Source organism: Cucurbita pepo, chromosome LG14 (genome assembly GCF_002806865.2).
Source record: "Cucurbita pepo subsp. pepo cultivar mu-cu-16 chromosome LG14, ASM280686v2, whole genome shotgun sequence".
In the NCBI taxonomy this organism is placed as follows: Eukaryota; Viridiplantae; Streptophyta; class Magnoliopsida; order Cucurbitales; family Cucurbitaceae; genus Cucurbita; species Cucurbita pepo.
This window is the reverse complement of record NC_036651.1, coordinates 6017048-6039587: the sequence shown is the minus strand read 5'-3', so window position 1 is coordinate 6039587 and position 22540 is coordinate 6017048. Positions and strand designations below refer to the sequence as shown.

Here is a 22540-nt window from a genome sequence, read left to right as displayed (position 1 = left end):
AAAAAAAAAAAAAAAAAAAAAAAAAGAGTTAGCCTAAACTAGTTTTTGCTTGTATGTCCTGATATTCTTTCATTCTTTTACAGCAAGTTCGATTTGTACCAAGAATAAAAAGTGCCTTAAAATAAAACATTTCGGTTCGTACAGTCAGAAAACTATTGGATGAAAGTAACAAGAGCCAATACAAATGTTTTAAGTTTGTGCTTCGCAATGAATCATGCAAAATATTTTCTAAATCGAGATAAAACAAGAATGGAGACCTCAAGAATCAAACGGCTAATATTTACTCTAATATCTGCAACTAAGATGGACTTCCTATCATGTTGTTTGATGTTAAAGATCCCTGTCCAAATCAAAGACCCATTATGTCGTCTAATGAATAGTAAAAGTTTGCATGAAGAACATGCCTTGCAGACTCCTACCAATTTATTCTTGCCATGACCAAAACTTATCAATCACACATGACTTATGTAATAATAATTAGGCTAAATATATCTAATGGTCCCCAACTTTTAGGTTATTCTCCATGTTGGTCCTTCATTGTATAAAATACCTTATTTTACCGTTAGTGTATTAACAATTCTCAATAAATGTAAAGAAAAAATTGTTAATAGAACGTTGATTTGACATTAAATTATTGTTTTGTTAACATATTTACACACATGGGTCACTTAGCCATACCACTTGAAAAAATATGGATTGCTGAGTTGAGTTTCATGTGATAAGTGATATTTGATTGGCATGTTCACGTGTCTAAACATGTTATCAAAACAATAATTTAATAATACAAACACTTTTTGTTCACAGATCTCAATAACTGTTTTTTAAGGACCTAGTATTTTTGGACTAGAGATCATTTGTAATATTTAGGGTTAAAGTACCCTTGTGGTCCTTGTATTTTTGGACTCGTCTCGTTTTAGTCCTTGTACATTCATATATCCAAATTTAATCCTTGTACTTTCTATAAATCTTAACATTAGTCCACATTGTTAGTTTGAAGTTCATTTTTATCAAAATTGGTGAAACACTAATAATAATTTTCATTCAAGAAAAGACACAAGGTGAATATGTTCCAAAATTTAGAGACTAATCTGCTTTTAGAAAAGTTGACCATAAACTAGTAGAGAGACTAAATTTAAGATTAATTGCAACTAGGTGAACTAAATTGTAAGTACCAAGTTTCAGAGACCAAATAGTGTTTGAAATTAAACAACTGAAAAGTTCCTATGGAATTACCATATTTGGTCCAACATATGGCTTGAACTCGAAGTAGTTGGAGTTTCCTTCATCTGAGGCATTAGCATTTGAGCAAGCCATGGTGGTCATCGGATAAATAGCCGAGCTAGAAGAGTCATGTGCCATTGGCAGCTTGGTAAAGGACCCAGTTGTCGGAGAAGGCTCTACCTGCACAAGACAGTTATTTTTCACATGAATAATTCAAGCAAGAAACATAAATTTCTCCTTTCACTATCACTGGAAGCTTAAAAGCCAATAAACATGCAGCAACATGGACAATTCCACATACGTTCTTTACTTACGTATAAAAATATTTCAATATAATTCAACCACCTAACAGAAGAAAGGAAACCACAGAAACTATGATCTCTAACTATCCTTAATCGTATAAAGCTAATAAAATCGAAACGCTCGTAATATTGGGGGAGGAGGCAAGGTGGAGTGCTTACAGATAACAGCATAAAATAGATCCATAAGCTCCAAATGAAGGACGATAATTATCTCTTAAATGTCTATGTCCAAGCTCATCTTATTCTTCACCATGTCTATCTCTTTTATATGCCATTGTAGGATATTGAACAAAAGCAACACACTTCTCATAGCAGATTCATTTACTTCTAATTCCATATATATAGACAAATAGAAAAAGTTCGGGTTCATACAAAGATGAAGAAAAAGCTAAAGCACCACTGAAAAGGTAGATTCATTATGTGAAAAACCCACATAGATTAGAGGTAGAAAGAGCACACAATTATTCTCTCAAACTTACAACAACATTATTCCCTAAAGCAATTTTATGGAATAACCCACACGGGCATAAAGGAGCCACCCAATTTAGTGGACTGCTCTAAGAACAGGAATCAGAATCAACAGGTCCCAGCAACTCAAGCACCCAATTAAAATATATAATGGTGTTAAAATCGCATTAGTCAGGTCCTTTAAAACTCCCAAATTAAGTATATGCCAAGAACAAAATGGTGAAATAAGTTCACCCTCTGTTCGATAAGAGTGAAAAAACTGGGTTAGATATTCTCAGTACAAACGACAACATAAATTAGAAGAATTCAACACAACCTGAGAGGAAAAATGAAGAACAGTAGAAGAATTCAAGCACAAACTCATTTCAGATCTCAACCCTCGTCCCCAAATTCAAAATCAAAACAACAAAAATACAAGAGAAAAGGAAAGGAACCTTGAAGTTAGTAAGCAAAACAGGAGAGTCAAGAAAGGAAGAGGGACTGAGGCCGGGAGGGATGGTAATGCAAGGGGACCGGAAGATCGGAAGCTTAGCCGGAGACATGAGCTTGTACTTGGCGCCGGCAGCGGCGGTGGAGGCAGGTTCAGTGGGGTCCATGAGGAGAGAGAGAGGAGGAGGTGGAAGAAGAGGAGGGCAGAAAGGTCATTAAGGAGAAGGAAGCTCCAGGAGTTCAGGGATTTGGATTCAGACTATTTAGGGTAAGCTCTGTAAAAGAGAGAGAGAGAGGAGTGTGAAGAGAGCTTTTGGGTGCGCCGTTGCTTTTTTATTTATTTATTTATTTTTTTTTTTTTTAATTGCATTTTTTAAAATATTTTCCCTCTCAAGTAATTAAAGCAATATTTTTCTTTTTTTTTTTTACTTTAATGGAAATTAAATTTCCATCCGTTCATATAAGGAATGGATTAAAATGTCCAACAAACTTATTTAATAACTCCAAATTTTATATTCATAGATTTTATCCTAATTATTTTTGTCTATATCCTTTTAATTTTGTAATAAAATTTAATTACGTAACTATTTTGGGATTTTCAGGTACGATGTACACTCGTACTATGTAGGGGTGTTCATATAAATTTATTTTATTTTTAATATTATTATAAAAAGTTGTTAGGATCGATACTAGTTATTAGCTCTGATACCATTGTTAGGATCGTCAACAATGTACACACTCGATCAAGATGAACACAAAGAACAGGAGAGAGGCTAAAGGTTTTATACTGATGACTTAAGTATTATACAAAATGAGAATGGAGAAAGTACATCGGGAGTACTGCATGAGTATATATATGGTTTCAATTTACTAAATATAGCTTTCAAAGATTTAAACCATATAATCTGCCCGATATATGTCTATCAAATCTTTACCAAATATTAGATATCTTTCAAATATATCTCTATCATATCTAGCATCAGGCTCCATATCCCAACAAACGTAAGAATATTTGACGTTTGTAACAATGCACTGTGAACTATGAATGTTTGATATTTGAGATTTACGAGATTTTATATATTAATGTTACATGATTTGTGGATAATTATGATTTTTTTTTAAAAAAAAAACAAGCTAAACGAGTAAGGAACACACGGAGCGAGAGATCTCGACAATTAGACAGAAAGTTTGTTAGGGGTGAGATGCATTGAGCGACGACCCCAATTTGTAGAAAAAAAACCTGCAACCCCTTGACTTTTCAGATTTTGATTCTTTCGTATCTTCGTTGAAAAAATTGTAAAATCTCTGCCGGGTACATTTTATAAAAATTTTGGCATATTATTAAAAAAGTATATTATTTGATCCCTTAACGAGCTTGGATGGTCCGCTGACCAAAATGAGGATCTCAAATTGCCTTGATATGGAAATTAGGGGCCAGAGGGGTCATTCCGTGAGATGCATTGAGCGACAACAAAGAAGGATGGGTTCTCATTACTATGGATATATGCTCACCGAATATATCTTTTTGAGTTGAAGACTCTCGTGCTCAATTTTGAGTCTTGGGTGTGGGTTGGATCGTGGTAATGAAGGTTTGGTGGTTGTATAATTCCTAAGAAGAAAGTTGTCTACTTGCAAAGTCGATAGGGCGTGTTAGACTCAGCAGAAGTATAAGGTGTATGTCAAGAGGATATAAGAAGAGATTCAGTTCATCCCTTACCCTAGCCTATGTCTACAGCTGACGTCTATTGCACGCTTCTGTTACTTGAGGCTTACACCCCATAGAAACTGTCTACCTGCATTTTCTTGTTTACTCTCTCGTGCTAATATTTCATCCTTTTTCTTGCCGTTTTCCACCATTTCATCTTATTCACCGAAGTAAAAAGGTGAAGGAGTGAAGATTTAGATATGTATAGCATATATCTAGCCTTTCGACTTGTCTTTTACCATGTAGTGGTCTATGTTTCCTTCCTACCGTCACTCGCCCACCAGAATTCTTCCTTGGTTCTGCACGAAGTCAAGCCAATACATATGATAGACAAGAAAAGCCCAAAAGAAAATTTGTCTCTTCTTGATATCGATATTCTAGTGGACAACACCGCTAGACATGGGATGCTGTCCTCTATGGACAGGAAAAGATAAGATTAAAAACAAAAACAAAAAAACAACCAGACAACCTGATCCAATCCAATCCGAAAATATAGAGCTGAGTTGGATTGGGTTGTAAACTCTATTCATGTTGTTCACGTCAACAACCGAACCAACCTTTGAACTTAGAATTGATCTAAAAGATTTTTCTAACCCAACTAGTACATCCGTACCCCTACAACCAACCGGAAGTTCACTTCTCTTTTTCGAGGCTTGACAAGTTATCAACTCCAACTAAAATCTTACACAACACATCATCGTTCTTTCTTTTAAGCTTAACTGTTTGTGAGTTGTTCATACAAAGAGAAATATCGGCCAGAGGTTTATATTGATGATTTATGCACTCCCAGAAGAATATATATCGGGTTCAGTTTATTATCAATAACTTTAAAGAGGATGACTCGAATTGTTTAGCATTTTATAAGAGTGGATAGCTAACGTTGTGACATCTTAGCGAAAGAAGAGCAATAGAAGCTATATATTCAAGGAAGTTACGGACTAAATCAGAGATTGGATTGACATCTCGAACATCTGAAACAGATGATCACTTTTTCGTCATTATGTGCTGATTGGATGCAGACTCATGTGATTGATAGACAGAGAAATTACGTAACTGACGAGACCGACTTAACCAAAAGTTGTCGACTCTCCCCTCTCTTGATGGCAAATCTTTGTTAACCGACACTTGAAAACATATGTACAAGCACATACATTCCCAATTGATCCGACATGGATAATGTTATGTAGTATATGGATAATGTTGAATGCTTATATTAGTAACGCTATTGATACAACCCACTTTGTAATTGTTACAAATATTTTGATTCAAATGATTTGGGAGGAGGCAGGTAAGTGGGGTATCCTACATAAGGCCAACTTTCGTCCCTGCTCGACAGGTGGGTCTTGCAGTCAAGCTCCCATCAACTAGCTAAGATTTCCGAGATGCTAGCACAATTGACCTTCAATTGGTATTTTTTCACGAAAAACAAACATGAGATAACAAATCCAATCTTTCACTAAGATTTCGAAAACCTGTCCCGAATTCAAGTTGATTATGTTTTGCCTCTCTCTCGGAGAAAGACGATCAAACAATTCTCAATCATGGTCCTTACGGGGCTCAACGGAAAGAGAATTGTAACATGAGAGAAGCACGGAGGTCATTCAGCAATTCATGGAAAGCTGAATCGAGGAAAAACTTATATCTATATATATATATATATATATACTTTGTCCAATATAATATTTAATGGGCTTAACCCTTTCGCCCAATCCATGGGCTACTAAGTTACTCCATTTTATTATTATTTTATTATTTATTTATTATTATTAATCTAGACAATTACTCAAATTTAAACTTTATGAAATGGTTAAATTTGGTTATATTATATGCTATCACTTGAATTAAATTATATATTTTTTTAAAAATATAATACGTGACATCATTTACGTAATTGACTTACGAGCTGATGTGTACAAATTAATTATATAAATAATTTTAACGATATATTTTAAAATTAAATAAATGCACGATAATTTTATATGTAATTCAACTATTTTTTAAAATACTTTTCAACTATTTGGAAGTAATTTTTCAAAAAATGTATTGAAATTGAATTGTAAATTTTAATTAAATATTTAAAAATAAACGAGTAGATGTTTTGCCACTAAAATTTTACTTTTATTAAAAATAAAATTTGATTAAATGATGTGAACAGCTAAAAGCTATCCAACCGAGAAAAATTATGATTGGGTTGAATTGGATTGAGTTCACTATTTAACCGTCGTTTAATCCGAAACTGTTACTTATTTAGAAAGAAACGGTTTATGATCGAGATTTCAAAAGGTAACTTAAACCTTAAATATTGCATCACACCTAAGATCTAAAGTATGACTAATATATTATATCGAACTATAGGTCAATTAGTTCATGTATTAATAATGTTGTAGAACTTAGAAGTTTGAATCCCGAGTCCTACACGTTATCTAAACTAAAATAATATTAAAATAAAAACGAAGATCAAACCCTTTGCAATATAGAACTAAGTCTCTGAGTTTTTAGTTTTTGAAAATTAAATTTATAAATGTATCGATAAATTTCTTTATTTTGTTAGGATCGAGTTTCTATCAATATTTTTAAGAAAATCAAGTTTTAAAAACTAAAAAATATCCACCACTAGGAGATATTGTTCGCTTTGGTCTGTTACATATCGTCGTCAGTCTCATGGTTTTAAAACGCGGTCTGTTAAGGAGAAGTTTTCACACCCTCGTAAGGAATGTTTCGTTCCCCTCTCTAACCAATGTGGGATCTAACAATCTACCCCCCTTCGGGGCTTAGTGTCCTCGTTGGCATACCGCCTAGAACCTGGTTCTGATACCATTTGTAACAGCCCAAGCCCATCGCTAGTAGATATTGTTCGCTTTGACCAATTATGTATCGCCGTCAACCTCACGATTTTAAAACACATCTACAATGGAGAGGGTCTAGCCCTACTCTGACTAGAGCCAGAAAATGGTTGAACTAGTGCTAGATCCTCTCCATAATAGACGCGTTTTAAAACCGTGAGGCTGACGACGATACGTAATAAGCAAAAACGGACCATATAACTAGCGGTGAGTTTGAGCGATTACCGTTTTAGTTTTAGAAATTTGACTCGGATTAAATAAAAGTTATCAAATGAGGCTTAAATTAACTGTCTGATGAAAATAGAAATTTCCACACAGATATGTATGAATGATTATATTGAAGAAAGATTAGTTTGAGAAACCTTTTTTTAGCTAGAATTTGAACATCTGATTTTTTTAATCAATAGTATATATTGAATCAATCGAACTATACTCAAATGTTGACAAGCGCGAAACACAATTGTTTCACAGGAGAAAGCGAAGATATTTGTTAGCTTTCAATTTATGTTGAGACGTATCACTTTATTTGATTGCGATTAATGATTACGAGTCATCACATGGTTCAACACCTCTAGTGTACTAGTCTAGTACACTTGCAAGTTCAACAAAGCAAGAAAACGGTCACATGTATCCTTATGGACACATTAACTCGTTGGTTAACCCGAACCATCATTTAACGACACTAATAAATATTTTTCGATATACATCTATTTCTTTTTTTTAAGTGAATTTAGTGGGATTTTTGTCTTCACCAATCACGATCATATTAACGTGTCTACTAGGGATAGAAACTTGTGTCTTCACCAATGACGACCATACATTTGAAGTTTCAAAAATCAAGTCGTTTCAAAAATCAGGTCATGACAATCATATATCGTTTAAGATTATATTAACTGCCTTAGATATATATTAGATCATATTAAATTATAAATAAAGTCATTGTGACACGTATCCTATTATTTTAAACTATATAACCAAATGAAATGACTTCAGCTGATATAAACGATAAAAACTTATGAGCTCCATCGAAACGAAAGGGAGAGGACACCATACATCCACATTAATAAGACAAGACGTAGACATAACAAAGTTAACCTAACACGAAACAAATTTGACCTAACATATGTTTAATTACAACGTTTGATGTGTCGAACCAAACATGTAGAAATATGGCAAGTTCTCAACCCTTGAAAACACCAAAAACACTTTTGTCTTCATTAAAAATCTAGTTTAAACAACATGAAAGAAAGGAACACTTCCTTTTGTTTGGTAACTTCGTGGAGATTAAGGAATGGTTCATTAAATAGAAGGTAGGCCAATTCATAAATTGAGTATACATAGAGTACATGTAATCCAAACATTGTTTTGCCTCATTAAAAACATCAAACTTGGTTGAAATTATCTCAAATAATCATAATACCTAGAATTTTTATAGCGTTTTTCGTACGTCGTGGCAACTCATGTTATTCAACTAGATCTATATGAGAATATTAGGCTCGTCACAGTTCCACAATTTTCGAATCAATTCCTCCCCGCTCAATACAAAATAAATAGAATAGAAACTCACGATCCACAATATGTAACGTTCTTGATTTTTATAAAATCAAGTTTACTAACCATAGAAGGTATTGGAACAGGCATCAATATCTTTATTGTTGAGGCTGATTGTGTCGACATATCTTTATTTCTACCAACGTTGCATATTGTATCGGGATATATGCTGACGAGTACATATTTTTGTTGAAAAAACTTATCCCGTAAGTGTTATATCGAAGTTTTCTTTTGATGTTAGTTTTCATTGAGTTTTATTTACGTTGATATTTTGGTTGGTTGTGTGAACATTTATTTGGATTTTTTAAAGCCAAAACCTGTGAGATCCCACATCCGTTCGGAAGGAGAACAAAACACCCTTATAAGGGAAAGTCCAAACTCTAGCAGATGCGTTTTAATGGGAAGTCCGAAAGGGAAAGTCCAAAGAGAACAATATCTACTAGCAATGCACTTGGGCTGTTACAAATGGTATCAGAGCCAAACACCGAACGATGTGTTAGTGAGGATGTTGGGTCCCGAAGGGGTGTAGATTTTAAGATCCCACATCGGTTGGAGAGGAGAACGAAACACCCTTATAAGGGTGTGGAAACCTCAATGTTTTAAAAACCTTGAAGGGAAACCCAAAAGGAAAAGTTCAAAGAGGACAATATCCTCTTCCTAGCAGATACGATCCCGAAAGACAATAGACTTGAACGGTTACAAAACATGTTAATTGAATTAAAAGCCCCTAACATCAAATTATGAGTACTCAACCCTATTATAAATGCAACATGATTGTTAGATAAATATAGATGAACTCATATACATATTCCTAGGTCTGATAACAGATTAGGACACGCTCACATTGTTGGATACCAATAAAAAGAAAGGAGCACAGATCAAAACATACCAGAGAAGTAACATACATGACGTCCCGAGACATGCATGTACCTGAGATATCGAGAGACGAGTCAAAATTGTCCAAAGCATGGCCCACACATGGTTGAATTATATTAACCCATGTGGATCGAACGCGATTCGTTGACTTTTTTTAATTTATATTTTCTTCAAACCCAAATAACATGAAACTGCCAGGTCATTTCCACTTTCCTTTTTCTAATTTTATATTTATTATATTTATTATTATTATTATTATTATTTCTTTTTCTTTTTTTCCAAGAATCAATTTTGCAATAATTCCCACTAAGAAAATAAAAAAGTTATTCACACCGAACATATTCTTAAAATAAATAAATTAATTAATTCTCATTATAAATTATTATTATTATTATTATTATAAATTAGAAATAAATAAATAAATAAATTTCTAAGTACACCCACCAAACGTCTCTTTAACACCACCAACCCAACCTTTTCAACGCCAATAAATCGCCGACTTCCGAACCCTTCACCTCTCCCACTTTTCATGTTCTTCTCTCAAGATTTCAATTCATTTTCCCTTCAACTTCATCACCCACTTCTTCATGGTACCAAATTTCAATCGGGTTGGGCGTTCGAATTCTCAACTTTTCTTGTTCTTGAATTTCTCGTGATATTTGAATCTTTTATTTCAGATGCCTAGTGTAACGACGGAGTCGTCCGAGAAGGACTCGGAGCCATTTGTCGAAGTGAATCCAATGGGTCGATATGGGCGATACGGCGAGCTTCTAGGGTCGGGAGCGGTGAAGAAAGTGTACCGAGCGTTTGATCAAGAAGAAGGAATTGAGGTGGCTTGGAATCAAGTGAAATTAAGAAGCTTTTCAAATGATCCATCCATGATTGATAGGCTTTACTCGGAGGTGACATTGCTAAGAACCTTAAAGAACAATAACATCATTGCTTTGTACGATGTATGGCTTGACAAACTTCATGGAACCTTAAATTTCATTACCGAGGTTTGTACAAGTGGGAATCTTAGAGAATATAGGAAGAAACATAGGCAAGTTTCTTTGAAAGCCTTGAAGAAATGGTGTAAGCAAATTCTTAAGGGTTTGCATTATTTGCATACTCATGAGCCTTGTGTTATTCATAGAGATCTCAATTGTAGCAACCTCTTTGTCAATGGCAATGTTGGGCAGGTACTCATTCATGAACTTGGGCTAATCTTGAGCTTAATAATTGGCTTCATTTTAGGGTTTTCTCATGATTTTGGCTACCAATTTGTTGTCATGGTAGGTGAAGATTGGTGATTTGGGTATGGCTGCAACGGTGGGGAAGAATCACTCAGCTCATTCAGTGCTTGGGACACCGGAATTCATGGCACCTGAGCTATATGAAGAGCATTACACCGAGCTTGTGGACATATATTCATTTGGCATGTGTTTGCTTGAATTGGTCACCTTGGAAATTCCCTATAGTGAATGTGATAACGTTGCGAAAATCTATAAGAAAGTATGCTCGGGCATCAAGCCGTTGGCGCTCGACAAGGTCAAGGACCTTGATGTGAAGGGTTTCATTGAGAATTGCCTTGCTCCGTCCCAAGATCGGCCCTCGGCTGCTGACCTCCTCCGCCACCCGTTTTTCAGTGAAATTGATGATGACGACGACGAGGATAGTAATGTTCGTTAGTGTATTGCGATTGAATAAGAATTTATATGTGGTTTGTATGTATGATGAATGAAATTAGTGTTTGTTTTCTCATTAAAGTTGTTTTTTTCTTTCAATTCTTTCATTATTTTAAGAGAGATAGCATGTGGGTTTGAAATGCTTTTCCCATATTGTAAGGTGGAATTGGATAAGCATTATTGACCTTTTAGGTTTTATTTTTATTTATGTTTATTTATTGTATATAGAAACATTTGATTTTTATGAGTGTTCTTCCTTGTCAAAGAAAATCAATTCAATAAAGGAAATAAATTAGAAAATAGGAATGAAATGAAAAAAAAAAAAAAAAAGGAAAATAGGGAAGGATGTGCGTGGGGCTTGCTCGTGAGTGCACGTGCACGGTGTCACAATTGCACTTTGATGGCAGCAGACTTGCGATTGTGTGACACTCACTTTCCAGCAACAAGTGAGTTAAGTCTATTCGTTCTTGCGTCGCCTACGACCAAGCGACGTATGCTCCAGCCTCTAGCCCCGATTCAAGAAGAAAGTTTTAGAAAATGGGGGCAGAGAGATTTCGAAAGAGAGTTTTGAAAGCAAGATTTGAGAAATTGGAGATGGTGTTGAATGTAAGCAAAAAGGCAACAAAAACGACTTACTGCATATAACTATCGGGTAGGAAGAAGTTGACAACTAGTCATATCCCTTCTAGTACATTTTGGGGCATTTTAGCTCTTGCAGGTGTAGACACGATTTTGGTGAACGGTTATACACCCTCATACTGACCCAATATGGAATGGTAAAGACATATATAGGGGTTTGGAACGGGCATGCAACCATGGACAACATGTCCTGGACAAGCAAGACCGGGATATCTGTCATGCGGCCATTAACAACAAGCCTTGGACATGCATGACCGTGATACACGGCCCCACACGTGGGGGATCGTAGAATGTGGGACAAATCCATTTCGTCCCATTTGACTTGTATTGGTTTGTTTTTCGATTCAATTTTAATATCGTACATAATTTTATTACGTTAGATCTATGGAGTATCCAACTATTTTCTAATAGTGATGTCAAATAATTTGGGTTTAATTGATGATTAATCTCCACGACACAAAGTTAAAGATTAGTTACGCAGAAAAGAACTTTAGTGACGGTCGAACTTGTATGAGAAGGTAAAGTGACGGGAGAATGGGGGATTCAATGATTTAGCTACGCCAATCATTTGACCCTACCTATTAGCCACGAGAATACATGATTAAAGTTACTATGTTGAGTATAATTACCTTTGATCGTGGCCAACTAACATGATTAAAGTTACGTCAAATTTGGGTTTTTTTTTTTTTCTGTTGGTGTCCGCACAGAAAATTGGTAGAATTTTTTAGAGTGTACGTATTATTGGAAAAGGATGCTAAATTGATTTTCTACATCTTTTTACGGATGCCAACATATGTATACACAGATAATTTGGGACATTCCGCATCTTGGATTCTACACATACATGTACTTATATATGTACCTATACATATATCTACGAGTAACTCTTCAACACCCTCCCTTAAACTGAATTCTGCATAAATCAGTTTAGGATTTTACTTCATCTTCTTGAACCACATCTTGGATTCTGCACATCCTCATCTTTCTTCTAAGCTTCTCGAACAATGGTTGTTTCAAGGGGTTTGTTAATAGGTCTGCAATTTGTTCATCATGTCGGCAAAAATTTAGCTCAATAGTACCATTTTTTTACACAAATCACGCAAGAAATGAAATCGAATATCGATGTACTCACTTCTTCTATGCAACACAGGTTTTTTAGACAACTTGATAGTTGACATGTTATCAGGATAGATAACGGTTGAACCTAGTTGTAACACCAAAAAATGAAGGAAAATTAGCTCGGATGAAAATAAGCCACCCAAAAAAAGGAAAGAAATGAAGAGGATTAAGCAAGAAAAAGGTGTTAAAAGCAAGTCATTTCTATACCCTAATAAGTAATTTTAAGGAGTTTTAAGAGGCCGAGGAAAAAATAAGCGAAAATCACTCGGATCATTTTCTAATTTTTAAGAAACTTTTTGGATTTTTAATTCCTTATCCAAAAGGAATTTTAAGATGCCGGAAAAAATGACGAAAAGGGAGGAAGAATTTTTAGAAAAATTATGGATTTTTTTTCAAAGAAAATAATAATAAAATATTTCGAATGTGGTAAATTACCAAAATAACCCTAAAGTTCCACTTAAGTACAAAACTGCCATTAAAGAAAATTTGCCACCGGATTTTTTTTGAGAACCGACAAGCAGAAGGAAATTGATCGTATCTTCACATTCAATCGTTGGATTGAGCCGAAATTTAGATATTTTTAACAAGACTTGGAATTCTTTAGGCCCAACGGTTAATATTCAAAGTACCCTCAGAGTAGGTATTTTTGATGAAAATTCTAGAAGCTTAAAATAAAAAAAGAGAAAATTCACAATGATTGTGAAACATCAATGGTTGTGCAAGCTTGATCTTTAAATAGGAAGTTCTGGGCAATGTTTTAAAATAAGAATCGAGTGATAAGGATTCCTAGAGTTTGAAACTTTTAAATTATCAATTTTTCTTCCTCGGATTTCTTCTAAATTTGTGGGCTATGGTTAATAATTTTCCTTCCTACTAACTCCTTCATATTTCATATGGGATTTCCAACAAGTTTCATGAAGGAATTGGGTCCTGAAAAGCTTTAGAATCGGTTGTCCAATGAAAGGTTTCCAGATTTACTCCGACGAGAAACATGTTTTTTCTGGTGGATTTTGGAAGGTTATAACTTGAGCTACATACCACAAAAAGGTATGAGCTTCGTCTTTACTTCTTCCTTGAAACTTCATCTAAAGTTTCGTGAAGAAATCGAGTCCATTAGAGTTCTATATAGATCTTTACAAAGGCAAAACCACAGGGGTATGATAAGAGAAAATCGTGATTTTTCGAGCAACCAAGGAAGAAGATGAAGTCCAAAGTCAAAAGGTCAAACTTTGACCAATAAAAGTAAAATATAGCCATATGTTGACCTTCCCTCGTTTTTTCTCAATTTAAACCCCTTTCTAAATCGGTTCTCATGAAAAATTTTATGGTTCTAGAAACTAGACACAATAAGGAGTCTGCGGAAGAAAATTTGAAGTAATTTGGGTACCGAAAGCTCAAGAACGGAAGTCCCAAACGTCGACGAAGAGGTAAGTAGCCACCTTAGACTTTTTGTTAAGAAATACTTGTAGGAATCGCTTGAATTTTCATATGAACCCTAAAAAAAGATATGAATTAAGGATATGTGAAAGAAAAACTCAATGAAGCGTGAGTTAAGGCTCTAAACCAAACAAATTGCTTGAGATTTAGTAATGTTAAAATAACCCACTAAATGAACCTCGCTGCCTATGAAATTTTAAACTGAGCATATTATAGTATTTTGAGGTTATATATGAAATCTTGTGGTCATTCGATAAGGATAAGTAGGTAAACCACGAGACGATGGAAAATGACCATAATGCCCCTAAGGATATCTACCTACGGTATATGATCTAGATAACCTTAAAATGCTATGAAACTTTGTAGTAAATCTTATTTTATGATTTTTGGTGATGTGGTAAAGTTTGAAAGCCTTTGAAATTCGTTAAGCATCAAAACCAAGAATTAGGGGTAGAATGACCAAAATGCCCCTGGGGCTACTTATGATAATTCAAGGTCCGTACATACCCCAAATGATTTAATACTTCTTATAAGGTCTATTCCTAAGGACAAAAAGGTATTTTCAAGAGTTCAAGTTGATTAGAGCAAGTTGGGAACCTAAACCAAGATAGAACCTAAGAAACGCCCAAAGGAAACACTTCAAGATTCAAGACCCTTCTAGAACCCTCTAAGAAATACATTATGAATCTATGAATTTCTATAATAGCTCATGCTAGTTATTATGATGGGTTCATATGATTACGAACGCATGTTACAACTTATGCCTCAAAGAATTTAGAACCCTAGAAACTTCCAAGATTGAGAACAAAAGAACAATTCTACACAAGCTCTACAACTACCCAAGTAAGAAGAATGCTAGGTACCACTCAAGGATAAGGGACCAAGGTCTTCAAACTCAGAAACTCAAGAATGCTAGGTAATAATCTAATCATGTCTAAAGTGACCCATGACCTCCCACCAACCGGTACTTTATGAGGCCCAACTTTTCCTCTTCTAGGTGGGATGCCCTGCACCATGTTTTCTTTGTAGGATGCCATGTTTGGCCTCATTTTCCTTACCTAGATGAGATGCCCTGCACTATGTTATGGGTACCCAAGGATTTGCAGGATGTCATGTTCATGTATGTACCAATCACGTGACCTTTACGATCTATCATGGGGAGTAGTCTACGGCCACGATAAAACAAAAAGAGAGTAAGTTACCTTAACCAAGAATCAAGAACCTCCTAAGACCTCCCACGGTACAACGTGCTCATGACTTAGACTACGCTGCTTGGAACGCATGAAACCTTGAGCATCGGTATTCAGACTGTATTATAGGGTAAGCCCTTAATGCAGGATTAGACTACATCGCTTGGAACGTAAGAAGCCTTGAATGTAGGTTTTCAGACTATGCCGCTTGGAACGTATGAAGCCTTGGGCATAGATTTGCAGACCATATCGAAGGGCAAGTCCTAAGATGCGGGTTAAGACTATGTCGCTTGGAATACATGAAGCCTTGGACGTAGGTTAAGATTGTGTCGCTTGGAATGCATGAAACCTTGGGCACAGGTTGTCAGGTGGATGTCTAGTACTGTAAATCCTAGGGGGAGTGTCTTGGAGAACGAATCAAGAACAAAACAAGAACCTAGAAAGTACCAAGAACAAAAAAAAGATCAAGGACAGGAACATGGATAAGATCCAAACTCTAAGGACATGAACCAAGAACCAAGAACCAAGAACCATAGTACTAAGAGCCTTAGAGGATAACCAAGGTTTCAGAATCCAAGGACCAAGGTTCTCAGGAAAGATCACGATAAGAACCCCAAGTCAAGAACAGAATTGAGGGGCCTAAATACTTACAACAAGAACAAGAACAAGAACAAGAAAAGAAAGAGCGTGGTACCCTAGCATATCAAGGACACGATTAAGACTACTGAGTTTTTGTACTCCTTTCTTATTCTCTATTTTTTTTTTTCACGTAACAAGGAGTTGGTCGAGGTCGGAAGCAAACTCTGGATCAGATATCATAGACAAACCTCACCCGTAGTCCTCAACCCTTTTGTTTTAAAATGATTTGTGTCCATTCCTTATTTTGTGTTTTAAATATTATCTCGTACTTTAAATTACTGATGTTTGCATACTATTTTGTTATAACATAAATTATGTTTTAAATTTTAATTGTTTAATTTTACAAAAAATTTACCTATCTTTTTGAAGTCATCGAGTCAGCCTGGTCCCTACACTAGTTGCTCCGGATTAAGAATTTCAAGTATCTTTTTTAACCAAATTGCTTGACACGTTCAACAAACTCTACATCTATAGTTGAGAGTGTAAGTTAAAAGATAAGCAACGATCTCCTATAGTTGAGAGTATCAAGTTAAAATTCTACCAAACTCTAAGTTAAAATATCTTTCCGATCTTTCGCACATGCCCCTCTTTAGAAGAACCTTTTGACTTATTTTTCCTTCCAACTGCTTCTACTCGACCGTAAACAAGATCTTCACGAAGGCGACATAAGACTGCTGGCTAAAATGATGAATATCTTTGTTCGGGTTATCCTCTGAAACTTCTTTAAAGGAAGCAAGAACCGAATGCTTAGAGTAGCCCATGCACATTAACCACAAAAGTGATTCACGGGGAACATCGATCTTGGTATTCTTAAATAACATGGTATCAGAACAGAAGAAGAGGAAGAACAGAAGAAAAGTTTTAATTTCTCGACTCTATAGCAATTGTCCCCTAAGCACCGCAAATCATCAATATTTTTCTCTCAACAATAAAATCAATAACATATTCATTAGCAAGATGTTTGTGGCGATTCCGTCACCAACAGGTAGCCTCCTAATCTCAATATGGGTTTTGAATTGGCTATAAATATTCTCACATTCTCTTAGACCGAGAACTGTGGTTGACAAACTATTCTCGATCGTCCAATATCAAGACTACGTTATAAGTATCTTCAAATTTCTCAACAAACCTCTAGTACCATGTTAAGAATGAGAAAAAGAAATGAGACTTTCCATCCCACTTATGTTTCTCATTCTTAATAGTTACTCTTCCGAAATTCAAATTGCCATAATTTGATTGGTACATGATGTCAATTCAGATACCACATATCACGTTAGGTATTTTCTATTTTAACAACTATAAATTCTTAGTTCTATCTCTGATGTGAGTGATTCAAAAGACATTGAAATCGTTATTTACAACTATACAGGAACAATTAAAAATACTAATAGTATTAATAATTAAATGTACGTTTGTTATCATCAAAACATCACTTAATTAATTAATTTGAGATTAAAAGACAAAAAGTCATCCCTCCGTCCGTTTCAAGACGAGTACTTGATACAATTATTAAGTCGTCGATATCAGTGGTCAGAAAGTTCGAGGGTCAAAGCTCGAACAAGGGACTATGTTGATCTTTAAGACACCCGCAAACTCATTGAAATACATCCAAAAGATTTGTCGACCATAATCTCTTCAAAAGATATCAAAGTACTGTGATTTTAGTCGGCAAAACTTGTAGCCCTTCCTCGAGGTCTTTTGCTCGAATTTTATTTTCATGCCATCTCTTGGCCACAAAGTGTCACAGTTGTACTTTTTGTATTATGCGGCATCATGATCTTGACACGAGCCTAACAATTCTTAAAAAGAACTCAACCTCAAAGAAACGCTCATTTCAAGCTATCGTATTGACATTTTATTTTGCTCCACTTTGCACCACCTGCAAATGCACACCATAAGATGCATATGACATAATTCTAAGATTTGTGGTACCTCCTCCTAAGAGATGAGTACTCATCTTGAATATAACTTTTTCGACTAACCAGATAGTTTCAATGTATCACTTAACCTAAGCTACTGCCAACAACTTCTCATCAACAAATATTTCTCAAACTGCACGTGTAAGGATCGGGCTGACTTGATGACTCTAAAAAGACGGGTAAATTTTTCCTCGAAATAAAACAAACCAAATTTAAAACATAACATACATTATATCTATACGATATCAAAATAAAGTTTATACAAAGTATTTAAAACACAACACAACAGTTAAAAGTACAAAATAAGGAACGACACAAGACATTTTAAAATAAAAGGGTTGAGGACGACATGTGAGATTTGTCTATGGAGCCTACTCCAGAGTCCATTCCCGACCTTGACCAGCTTCTTATTATTTGAAAAAAATGGAGAATAAGGAATGAGTACAAAACTCAGTAAGCAGCCTATTTATAGGCTCTTAATCGTGTGCTAGGGTACCACACTCTTTCTTTTCTTGTTTTTTTTTCTTGTTCTGTTTCTTAATTCGTTCTCCAAGACACTCCCCTTAGGATTTACGGTACTAGACATAAACTTGTCAACCTATGTCCGAGGCTTCATGCGTTCCAAGCGATACAGTTTTAATACATACGCTCAAGGCTTCATGCGTTCCAAGTAGAGTAGTCTAAGTCATGAGCATGATGTACCGTGGGAGGTCTTAGAAGGTTCTTGATTTATTGACTAAGGTAACTTACTCTTTTCTATCTCCATCGTGGCCTTAGACTATTCCCCATGATAAACCATAAAGGTCACGTGATCGATGCATGCATGAACATGGCATAGACCATAAAGGTTACATGATCAGGCATAGACCATATAGGTAGCGTGGTCGGTGCATAGATGAACATGGCTTCCTACAAATCATTAGGTACCCATAACATGGTATGGGGCATCTCATCTAGGTGAGGGAAACGAGACCAAACATGAAATCCTGTAAAGAAAACATGGTGCAGGGCATCCCACCTAGAAGAGGAAACTTAGGCCTCTACAAGGACCGCGTGGTGGGAGATATGGGCCACAATTGGATATGCTTAGAGTATTACCTAACATTCTTGAATTTTCGTGTATGTGGACTTTGGTCCCTTATCTTTGAGTGGTACCTAGCATTCTTCTTGCCTTGGTAGTTAGAGCTTGTTTAGTATTGTTCTTGGTTCTCAATCTTGTATGTTTCTAAGGTTCTTATTTCTTGAGGCATAAGGTGTAACATGCCGTCGTAATCATATGAACCGATCACAATAACTAGCATGAGTTATTCTAGAAAGTCATAAGTTCATAATGGGTTCCTTAGAGGGTTCTAGAAGGGTCTTGAATCTTGAGGTGTTTCCTTTAGACATTTCTTAAGTTCCATCTTGGTTTAGGTCCCATACTTGCTCCAATCAACTTGTAGCCTTGAACTTATCCTCATGTTATATCCAATATGCCTTATAGAGAATTGTTGGTAATTTGGAGCATGATTAAACCTTGAGCTAGGATGTGACTCCTTGTTTCATTTTCAGGAACTAAACCTTAGAGGTTGTCATGTCATGTATCGTATTTTAGCCCTGAAAATTCTTCCAAAGTAACCCTTAATTTTCTCCCCATGAGTGCATAGATGACGTCGTCATAATCGTGACATATGCTGGCAAATCTTGATGCAGGGCATCTCATTTAGGTGAGGGAAATAATAAGTTCATCACGGCATCCTGTTTATGGTACATATAGTAGGACATCCCACCTAAAGAGGAGTTGGGGCCTTGTGGTACCATTCGTGATGGGAGATCATGGTTACTTCGGGCATGAATCCTAGCAACTTGTTAAACATGATATTTGCATTCATCAAGGTGTTTTCTTGGATTCTTAGTGATCCTAGGTATTATGCATAATGTCTTGGGTCAAGCTTGGAACTTATAAGTTCTTCCTAGGAATAGCCCAACATGATCTTGTGCACTAGCACCTATTAGCGATCATATTTGATGGATACCTCGTTAGTTATCCTAGGAGGTAAGGTCATATGGTTCGTGATGAATGTTTTTCCCCATATCTTGGTTTCGCTACCTAACGTTCTCCAATGACTTCCAAACTTCATTACCTTATACAACCTCTTGAGATAAGGATTCATAAAAAATTTCATAAATATTTTGAGGTCATTTAGGGCTTAACCCGTAGGTAATCTTCCTTAGGGGCATTATGGTCATTTTACCCATAATGCTTGGTTTTGCTACTTAACGTGTTCCAACGGTTTTCAAACTTCACCACATCATCAGTCATCATAAAATAAGGTCTACTACGGAGTTTCATAGCATTTGGGGTTCATCTAGGTCATGAACGGTAGGTAGATATCCTTAGGGGCATTATGGTCATTTTGCATCATTTCTTGGTTTACCTACTTATCCTCACCCATTGATCACTAAATTTCATATATAACCTCAAAATGCTATAATATACTCAGCACTAAAATTTCATAGGCAGCGGAGTTCAGCGGAGTTCATTTAGTGGGTTATTTTAATGTTACCTAATTCTCGAGTAATTTGATCAGTTTAGGGTCTTAACTCAGGGTTCTTTGAGTTTTTCTTTCATATAACCTTATTTCATACTTGTTTTAGGGTTCATATCAAAATCCAAGCGATTCATACCAGTATTTCTTAACAAAAAGTCCAAGATGGCTACTTACCTCGATGTTTGGGACCTCCATTCTTGAGCTTCCGATATCCGAATTACTTCAAATTTCCTTCCACATACTCCTTATTGTTTCTAGTTTTTGGAAACATTTTTTTTTTTTTTTTTTAGAACCAGTCTTAAAAAGAGGTTAAAATTGAGAAAAACCAAGGAAATGTCGGATTTTGGGTTGACTTGGCCGGTTCAGTTGAACCGTCCACATCATCGTCTTCTTCCTCAGGACGGGAAGAAGACGCGTGCGTCCGTTCGCGCCGCCGTCTGAAAATCAAGCTCCAAAGCTCCGATCACACCATTTCTCCCCTCAATTTCTTCATGAAACTTAACAATGGTGTTACAAGGAAAAACTTGGAATTGATTTCCTACCTTCTTGTGGATCGTAGCCTAAGATATTCACCTACAAAGTTCGTCTAAAATCAATTTTCTCACCGGAGCAAAAATAGAGGATTTCTTATTGGGTAGCCGATTCTAAGGGTTTTCAAGGCCCAATTTCTTCATGGAACCTCTTCCATTTCTTTTTCTCAAACTAAAGGAATTGGTTTGGAGGAACGTCTTTGAGTGTGGGACTTTAATTTCTAGAAATCGTTCTCAGTATCCAACTCACCCAAAACGCTGGACTAAATGAGAAAGAGAAATTTGGTATGGAAAAATATGTATTAACGGAACTAAAAAATAAAATAGAGTAAATACATAAACTAAAAGAGAAATTTGGTGAACATAATTAAAAGATAAAATAGAGGGAATATCAACCCGTAATAAACTCATCAAATTCTTTTATAAAAGAGTAACAATATCTTCCATAAAAGAGTAATAATAGAAATTGAGATCTTAGGGGCCACTATTCCTAACACGTGTTTGGCAACAACTCCATAGAGATGCTAGCTTGACTAAGAAAAGGGTCGGGAGGTGTGTGAACCGACTCGTGGGTCCATACTCCACGTGTGGTCGGTATGTAGAATAGTCAATACACATCCAATTACCCGCTTAGGATAGTCGCCTAAGGGAATATAGGCAGATATGATCGGTCCTGCTTGTAATTGTATGTGCTTGCATCAGGGGTTAATTACTAAGTATTTCTTACAATACTCAAGACATGTGCTACTCTTATTTTTCAGGTAAAGGCAAGGCTGCCATGTACGGTTGACGGTGACATCGCAACACAGGAGACCATGACACATGCATAGGGTAATTTGCATTTAAATTTCATACACTATAGGTTAGCATACGTTAGCATGCATTTAAATTCGTAGAGTATAGGTTAGTATAGGGCATTTCCGTTTTATTTTGTTTCAATTTTTGTTAAATTGTTTAAAGACCTAGTAAACATGTAAGTCCGATGTTTTTATGATAAAGTTTTGAATAAATTATTTCCGCATAAAAATGACTATGATATGCATATAATAGCAACTTTAGGTTAAGTAGAAAATCTAGGGTCGAACATATTCTTAATTTATATTCGATTAATTTTAAAAGGAATATCATAAGTTTTTTAATTTGAATATATTTAATTTGTAAACTAAATATATATTTTTTTTAATACAATTAGTCTAAAATTATAAATTATTTATTTTACTAATTTTACTGTAATAGGTGGCAATTTAAATTCAACTAAATTTGAATTATTTTTATAATTTTTTAGATAAATATTTGTTTTATTCAATTTTCCCCTATAATTATAAATAAAAAAAAAAAGCAAAAAATAAAGGTATCAATTTAGATATCTTCGTATATAAATTAAATATATTGTAAGACAACTAATTTTATTATTATTTTCAACAAGAAAATAAATATATAATTTTTTAAGTCAAATTATAAAAAAAAAATTAAA

General features: G+C 35.3%; 2 protein-coding genes across 4 annotated transcripts in view; one reads left to right on the top strand and one right to left on the bottom strand.

The window, feature by feature from the left end:
- The window catches only part of LOC111810785 (probable WRKY transcription factor 20), a 5462-nt gene extending 2726 nt beyond the window's left edge, over positions 1–2736 (bottom strand). Inside the window, exons 1-2 of one of the 2 annotated variants that reach the window (XM_023697568.1) lie at positions 2426–2736; positions 1234–1401 (exon numbers count right to left, since the gene is read on the bottom strand). In XM_023697568.1, coding sequence (XP_023553336.1) covers positions 1234–1401; positions 2426–2587 — 330 coding nt within the window. In that variant the 5' untranslated portion in view covers positions 2588–2736. Of the gene's footprint in view, positions 1–1233; positions 1402–1682; positions 1817–2425 lie in introns of those variants that run through there. The other variant, XM_023697569.1, reaches the window with a different exon arrangement.
- A 7113-nt stretch (positions 2737–9849) lies between these two features.
- Positions 9850–11136, top strand: LOC111810804 (probable serine/threonine-protein kinase WNK11). 2 transcript variants are annotated; one of them, XM_023697605.1, is made up of 3 exons: positions 9850–9985; positions 10073–10576; positions 10674–11136. In XM_023697605.1, exons 1-3 carry the CDS (start codon positions 9983–9985, stop codon positions 11064–11066), a joined length of 900 nt encoding a protein of 299 aa, XP_023553373.1. In that variant the 5' UTR covers positions 9850–9982; the 3' UTR covers positions 11067–11136. The 2 variants fall into 2 exon arrangements, with proteins under 2 accessions (XP_023553373.1, XP_023553372.1); XM_023697604.1 differs by having other exon boundaries at positions 9850–10003.
- The last annotated feature ends 11404 nt before the right edge of the window (positions 11137–22540 follow it).